Source organism: Canis lupus, chromosome 16, assembly GCF_048164855.1.
Source record: "Canis lupus baileyi chromosome 16, mCanLup2.hap1, whole genome shotgun sequence".
Lineage (NCBI taxonomy): Eukaryota > Metazoa > Chordata > Mammalia > Carnivora > Canidae > Canis > Canis lupus.
The window spans coordinates 39,229,669-39,237,103 of record NC_132853.1 but is presented as its reverse complement, the minus strand read 5'-3'; the positions used below and the strand labels follow the sequence as shown (position 1 = coordinate 39,237,103).

The following is a 7,435-nucleotide window of genomic DNA, read 5'->3' as shown; positions in this document are numbered from 1 at the left end:
TGAGAAATAATGACTGAATTGGAGATGTGGGAAAATGAGCAATTTGAGGGTTAATTTCCATAAAGTGCTAGGAACCAAAATTCAGGAGTGAGTAGGAGGGGAGATGTAGAGGAAGTGAATGCAGAAAATTTTTCTAGAAATAATGAAAGAAAGAAATGTAAAAACACAAGAAATCTAGAAATAGAACAGGAATATACAGGCCATAGTCTAGTTCCTATATTTTACAGATAAGAAAACTGGACCCAGAGAAATTAACCAGTGCCTTTATTTATACCTTAGACAAAAGCAGTAAAGATGAAATGATAACTCAGGAGGGATAAGGATCAAGAAGACTTTCTGTCTCCAAGGAAGAGTCCATTTAAAACCTCAGTTTTCATTTAAGACCTGACCTTTTCCCTCCAGTACCATGAGCCCATGGTCTTGAAATTATTTTCAATATATCTGAAAGAAAGATCATATTTTCCATCAAAATGCATGACTATGATGGGCTCTCTTGCTGAAGAAAATGTAATGTCCTTGCTTTGAGCAAGGGGAAGAGAAATCTATCACACTTCGTTATTTATTCTTATAGGAGTTTTGTAGCCCTGAAACCTAGAAGACAGGAAGGATTACTCATACTAAATTTGAAATGCATCACTATAATAATCTTGATCATACCCCTCCCTGTCTCATTTTGGAGATAACAAATAACCCCAAGGTAACTCTCCACCTACAGAAATGGACACAGTAGGGTAAAGGCATTCATTAAAAAAAAAAAAAAACACCCAATTATGAATAATTCATGATGAGCTGGCAAGCACTATTTTGCTATGGGTAGCAAGGTTCATCAAGAAACACCCTGGTAATATGTATATAAAGACAAACTCACCATTTGAGCAGGACATTTGCCATCAGAGCTTCACTCTAGGGACAAGCTCGCTGGTCTGGACATCATGTCTGTGCGCTTTTCTTCTGCATCCAGACGGCTTGGTTCTAGCGGGGGAGCAGGTTTGGGGGCTGGAAATGCATGCGGTGTGCCGGGCATTGGAAGTAGCTTCTCCTGTGCTTTTGGGGGCAGCTCATCTGCAGGAGGCTATGGCGGGGGAAGTGCTTCTTGCGCTGCTTTCACAGGAAATGAGCATGGCCTCCTGTCCGGCAATGAGAAGGTGACCATGCAGAACCTCAACGACCGCTTGGCCTCCTACCTGGAGAATGTGCGAGCACTAGAAGAGGCTAATGCTGACCTGGAGCAGAAGATCAAGGGCTGGTATGAGAAATTTGGGCCTGGTTCTTGCCGTGGTCTTGATCATGACTACAGCAGATACTTCCCAATAATTGATGACCTTAGGAACCAGGTAAGAAGCGCAATGTCATAAGGGTTAAACCCCTAAGAGTATTTAGCCACATAAGCACACACAAACGTGGAAGCTGTCACACACGGCAGGGCTTTGCACTCAGCTTCTGATTTTCTGTAGTTCATTATGAATATTAAAAATAATTTATGTTAAAATTCTAATCTTTGAATATGGCTCACTCAAACCTGGTATGAGGCATGCATGTTTATGCTTTTTGTAATATGAAAATATCAGAAACTGCCCACTCTCTCTTGCTATATTGTTTATAAGTTTTTTCATAGAAAAGGTTATTTTTATGGGTGGGGTAAAGGGTAAAAGAGGCCATACTTGATTTCCCATCTGCGAAAGAATCATCTTATTATTGGAGACAGAATGCCAGAAAGAGTACTATATAATTTTGTAAGTGACTTTCTTTCAAGGAAGTATGACATTTTTAAAGTATTTCCTCACTCCTAACTAACTCTCCATTTATCAGATCATTTCTGCAACTACCAGCAATGCCAATATTATCCTGCAAAATGATAATGCAAGACTAACGGCTGATGACTTCAGGCTAAAGTAAGTAGAGCTGAAGAGAAACCAAAGAAGTTATCTCAGCATTTTCCCCTTTAATCTAAGCTATTGGAGGTCACCTCAATTGTTTGACCTTATTTGTTTTAAACCAAATGCATGTAAGAATGACCAGCCGAATATTATGTTTTACTCTGGAAATATAGGATCCAACACAAATGAATGTCAAGATCATATTGCTTCTTGCATTATGGACAGTCTAATTGCAATTTTGAGTATATTTTAACAGTTTGATCTCAAAGCATGATTGGAAGTTTTTGATGACCTAAAAGGTGATGGGACTAACTGTCAAATATTTTCTAAGGTTTGAAAACGAACAGGCCCTTCACCAGAGTGTTGATGCAGATGTCAGCGGTTTGCGCAGGGTCCTGGATGAGCTGACTCTGTGCAGAACTGACCTGGAGATCCAGCTGGAAACTCTGAGCGAGGAGCTGGCCTACCTCAAGAAGAATCACGAGGAGGTGGGTGCTCTGTCTCTCCTGCCTCCATGATCTGCCTGGCTCCCAAAATTAAAATAATAATAATAATAATTTCAGATGACAAGTATAATAATGTCTGACATAAACATTCCAGAAGGAACTCGTTTCTCCATATGGCTTAGGTTTTTTGCAGTGTTTCTATCCATCTGCCTCCAAAGAATATTTTGGTTTTTTGGGGGGGGGGGCGGGGGGGAGGATGGTCAGGTTTTATTAGGTTTTAGAGATAAATCAACACAGATTAATTGCCTGCTTTGAGAAATTCTTTGATTTCCAAGGCAGGCCATTAGTATCAGAAAAAGATGGAGGGGGCAGCCCCGGTGGCTCAGTGGCTTAGCGCCACCTTCAGTCCCGGGTGTGGTCCTAGAGACCTGGAATCGAGTCCCACGTCAGGCTCCCTGCATGGAATGGAGCCTGCTTCTCCCTCTGCCTGTGTCTGTGCCTCTCTCTCTCTCTCTCTCTCTCTTTCTCTGCCTCTCATGAATAAATAAATAAAATTTAAAAAGAAAAAGAAAAATATGGAGGGAATATGATGTGTGATTAGAGACATCGAATGATCTTTTATATCTTATGAAGATTACAGACTTCACATTTCAATGTAACACCCATTTATTTTTTATTTTTTTAATTTTTAAAAATATTTTATTTAAATTCAACTTGCCAATATATAGTATAACTCCCAGTGCTCATCCCATCAAGTGCCTTCCTTAGTGCCTTAGTCATCCAGTTACCCTAAACCCCCACCCACCTCCCCTTCTGCAACCCTTGGTTTCCCAGAGTTAGCACTCTCATGGTTTGCAACCAACGCTTTTTAAAAAGTTTCTAACGTTATGCATCCTGCTGTCTGGTTCCTTTGAAAATATTCAGCTCCTAACGTGGTCAATCAAATTCCTTTCAGGAAATGAAGGCGCTGCAGTGCGCGGCGGGAGGGAACGTGAACGTGGAGATGAACGCGGCGCCCGGGGTGGACCTCACCGTCCTGCTGAACAACATGCGGGCCGAGTACGAAGCCCTGGCTGAGCAGAACCGCAGGGACGCCGAGGCCTGGTTCAACGAGAAGGTAAAACCCGACCTGGGCGCGCTTACGTGGTCCTGGGCACTGAGGCAAGGCCAGCAGCACCCTAACACCCTAACACCCACCCCCAACCTTTCAGAGCGCTTCCCTGCAGCAGCAGATTTCTGACGATGCTGGTGCCACCACCTCGGCTCGAAATGAACTTACAGAGATGAAACGTACTCTTCAAACCCTGGAGATCGAGCTTCAGTCCCTCTTAGCAATGGTCAGTAAAATGTACTATATATATATGTTTCAGAATTGGAGAAAAAATTTAAAAAGTGTTTCTTCTACATAGTATTACTTATTTTCGTTGTTATCGGTTAATTACCATGCTTGAAATAAGACACATTTGCGTTTTGCACAGCACGATCCTCTTGGCCTGAAAAGTAGACCTAGACACTCATAACTGTGAAACATGAGAAATTAGCAAGCACAAATATTTTGAGGTACTCAAAAAAGAAAATAATTTTTATCCTGAATCTTCTCTCCCAAATCAAAAGATAAAAAAAAAAAAAAAATTCTCCATAGAATGCAAAAATGTGTGTGCACCCCTATCTTCTTCATCTGGCATTCCGTTGGGCAATTTAATTAAGAACACTTACAAGTTCCTTTTTAAGTGGCATAAACAAGAAGCAAAGTGGAGGCATGAATGTTGCCTATAAAGCTAAACAGGCTTGATAATAATAGCAACCTTTTCATTAAGGGTTTGCCTAGCACTTTCTCCCACTGGAGTCCACAATAACCCTGGGGCTTGGGCAGAGCAGAGTTTATAATTCCTGTCATTATTTTCAAAAGAACGATCTGAGATTCAAAGAAGTGAGGCAGTTTTCCCAGTCCCACAGTTGAATACGAAGGAACCTGAACTTCTCTCCAAATTTCTTAACTCCTACATCCATACTTTTTCTGCTAGGGCTAGTATACAAACCTTCAGAGTTTATCCACAAAATAGGGTATGAGTGTATATAAAATTAGGACTTTGCATAAAAATTCTTGCAGCTGAAAGAGTAAGACAGTCTTATCTTCATTCCATGTAGAAGTATAACAAGCATCCCTCTTGAAGAGAAACCCTTTATAAACCCATTTGGATTCACAAACCAATGAGTCAAACCATCTAAAGCTTTAAAAGGTCCTTCTTTTCTTTGGGACATTATGCTTTGGAAAAGTTTGCACAGTTCACTATGGGATTTTTTTTTTAAAGATTTTATTTATCAAAAAAAAAAGATTTTATTTATCTATTCAGGTGAGACACAGAGAGAGGCAGAGACATAGGCAGAGAAAGAGTATGCTCCCCACTGGGAGCCCAGTGTGGGACTGGATCTCAGGACCCTGGGGCCACACCCTGAGCAGAAGGCAGATGTTCAACCACTGAGCCACCCAGGCATCCTTGGGATTGTTTTTTAATAGAAAAGCTACAATCTACATGAGACAAGACTGTCTGGTGATTAGAAACAACGTAGCAAATTGTAGGGTGACCTTTATTCCTAGGGAATGTGGCAAATTGTGCCAGACTCTAGAAGCAGTTTATATTAGTGGGGCAGAGGGATCTTTGGACTGTGCCCTATGAGAAAACAAGTTCGTCTTTGCTAACACTCCTGGACATATGAGTGACATTCACCATCAACTGTGTCATTCTCAAACAGAAAAATAGTATGACATCTAATAAAGGCAATAATGAATATTGAACAAAGGGGACTCTTTGGGGTAAATATGGTTACTTGCATCATGTAAGCATAATTCTTAAATATGTCTTAAGTGCTCTGCCTTATTCTAAAACAACACTGTGACATTTTCTACTAAACTATGTCTTGCTGATCCACAGAAACACTCCCTGGAATGCTCCCTGACCGAGACCGAAGGCAACTACTGCACACAGCTCGCCCAGATCCAGGCTCAGATTGGAGCCCTGGAGGAGCAGCTGCACCAGGTCAGAACCGAGACGGAGGGCCAGAAGCTGGAGTATGAGCAGCTCCTCGACATCAAGGTCCACCTGGAAAAAGAAATTGAGACCTACTGCCGCCTGATTGATGGAGAAGATGGGTAAGTACAGCTTCTATTGAGAATGCACTTTATTTTAAGGTTACTAAAGATTTTTTGAAATCAAGCACAAAGTATTTATGACCCATATCATGTATAAATAAACCTCTTTAGTGTTATTTCAGAATCCAGAGATCTCCCATCTTAAATCCTTGTTTTCCAGGTTCCTCAGCAAAATAGGGTGAAATAATTAATACAAGCTCTCTGTATTTTTACAGCTCTTGTGTTAAATCAAAAGGCTATGGAGGACCAGGAAATCAGATAAAAGGTAAAAAAAAAAAAAAAAAAGCTGTGCTAAGCATTCAAAATGTACTTGTGTCAGTTTCAAATGAGGAGTTAATTATTTTCCTTAATGGATTTAATAAATTATAACACTTCATTGTGTCATTTTAGAGTCATCTAAAACCACCATGGTTAAAACAATTGTTGAAGAAATAGATCCTCGTGGCAAAGTTCTCTCATCCAGAGTTCACACTGTAGAAGAGAAATCCACCAAAGTCAACAACGTGAAGAGTGAACAGAGGGTGCCTTCCTGAACCCCAGAAGAAGGACCCCTAAATTAAAATACCAAATTGAAGCTAGATTCCTGAATAAAAGCCCTCTTATTTTCATGGTTTTCTTCTAATGAATTAAGACAAGCTATTTGTAGAATGGTAACGTTTCTTTGGCTTTCTCTATGGTGGTGTGTCAATAAAAGCTCTTCCTGTTGCAAGTCATCTTCACTGGTTCTGGTCAATCTTTACATTTTAAACATACCCACAAGGGAGTTGAATCTTATTTTTATTTTTATTTTTTTAGTTTTTATTTATTTACTTGAGAGAAAGAGACACAGAGATAGCGAAAGAGAACACAAGCAGAGAGGAGAGGGAGAAGCATCTGCCTCAGCAGGTAGCCCAACTCAGGGCCTGGGATCATGACCTGAGCTGATGGCAGATGCTTAACCCACTGAGCCACCCAGGCACCCCTTATTTTTACTTTTTTACTTTCTTTTGTTTAATTCAGAGGCCTTCACAAGCCAGGAATTTAACAAATAAACTGGTTGGAATCTTTTCCATATCTCTGTAAAATTTTAAATCTTTCTCTTTCCTTCTATAAATACTTGTTAAGCACACTTGCTAAATGCTGGCAACAAGAATAAAACAATGAGAATAAAATCTAATCCCTGAATACAACATGCTCATAGAAGTGGAAATATGAAATTTAAGAATCAAAAACATCCTAAAAATAAAAGGAAAAAATGTAAATGGTGATATTTGAAGGTAGAAGGGAAGGGGGGGAACTAGATACAGCAAGTGGGAAATTCCACAATGCTAGGCCACAAAACACATATTAACAAACTGAATAAGACTTAAATCATGTCACAAGTATCTTTTCTGGCCACAATGTCTGAAACTAGAAATGAGTAACAGGAGGAAGGGGGCAGGGCAAGATGGCGGGGGAGTAGGGTCCCCAAGTCACCTGTCCCCACCAACTTACCTAGATAACTTTCAACTCATCCTGAAAACCTATGAACTCGACCTGAGATTTAAAGAGAGAACAGCTTAGAAGACTACAGAGAGGATTTTGCTCTTCTAACAAGTACAACTCATTTTTAGCCACTCTGCACTGAGCAAAATGACTAAAAAGAAGAACTCACCACAAAAGAATCAGAAACAGTACTCTCTGCCACAGAGTTACAGAATTTGGATTACAATTCAATGTGAGAAATCCAATTCAGAAGCACAATTATAAAGCTACTGGTGGCTCTGGAAAAAAGCATAAAGGAATCAAGAGACTTCATGACTGCAGAATTTAGATCTAATCAAGCCGAAATTAAAAATCAATTAAATGAGATGCAATCCGGGATCCCTGGGTGGCTCAGCGGTTTAGTGCCTGCCTTCGGCCCAGGGTGTGCTCCTGGAGTCCCAGGATCAAGTCCCACATCGGGCTCCCTGCATGGAGCTGCTTCACCCTCTTCCTATGTC

At 40.5% G+C, this 7,435-nt stretch overlaps 1 protein-coding gene across 1 annotated transcript; it reads left to right on the top strand.

Annotated features, from left to right (window-relative positions):
* Positions 1–857: 857 nt before the first annotated feature.
* LOC140606708 (keratin, type I cytoskeletal 27) lies at positions 858–6,187 on the top strand. The gene is made up of 8 exons (XM_072780487.1): positions 858–1,334; positions 1,810–1,892; positions 2,209–2,365; positions 3,279–3,440; positions 3,535–3,660; positions 5,257–5,474; positions 5,690–5,739; positions 5,865–6,187. Exons 1-8 carry the CDS (start codon positions 933–935, stop codon positions 6,005–6,007), a joined length of 1,341 nt encoding a protein of 446 aa, XP_072636588.1. The 5' UTR covers positions 858–932; the 3' UTR covers positions 6,008–6,187.
* Positions 6,188–7,435: the final 1,248 nt, after the last annotated feature.

What these genes read in the sequence shown, in the direction of transcription:
- LOC140606708 (XM_072780487.1), top strand. Translation starts at nt 933, where the DNA reads ATGTCTGTGCGCTTTTCTTCTGCATCCAGACGGCTTGGTTCTAGCGGG. An exon ending in TTGATGACCTTAGGAACCAG is followed by an intron (nt 1,335 to 1,809) that starts GTAAGAAGCGCA and finishes TCCATTTATCAG; the next exon opens with ATCATTTCTGCAACTACCAG. An exon ending in ACCAGGAAATCAGATAAAAG is followed by an intron (nt 5,740 to 5,864) that starts GTAAAAAAAAAA and finishes GTGTCATTTTAG; the next exon opens with AGTCATCTAAAACCACCATG.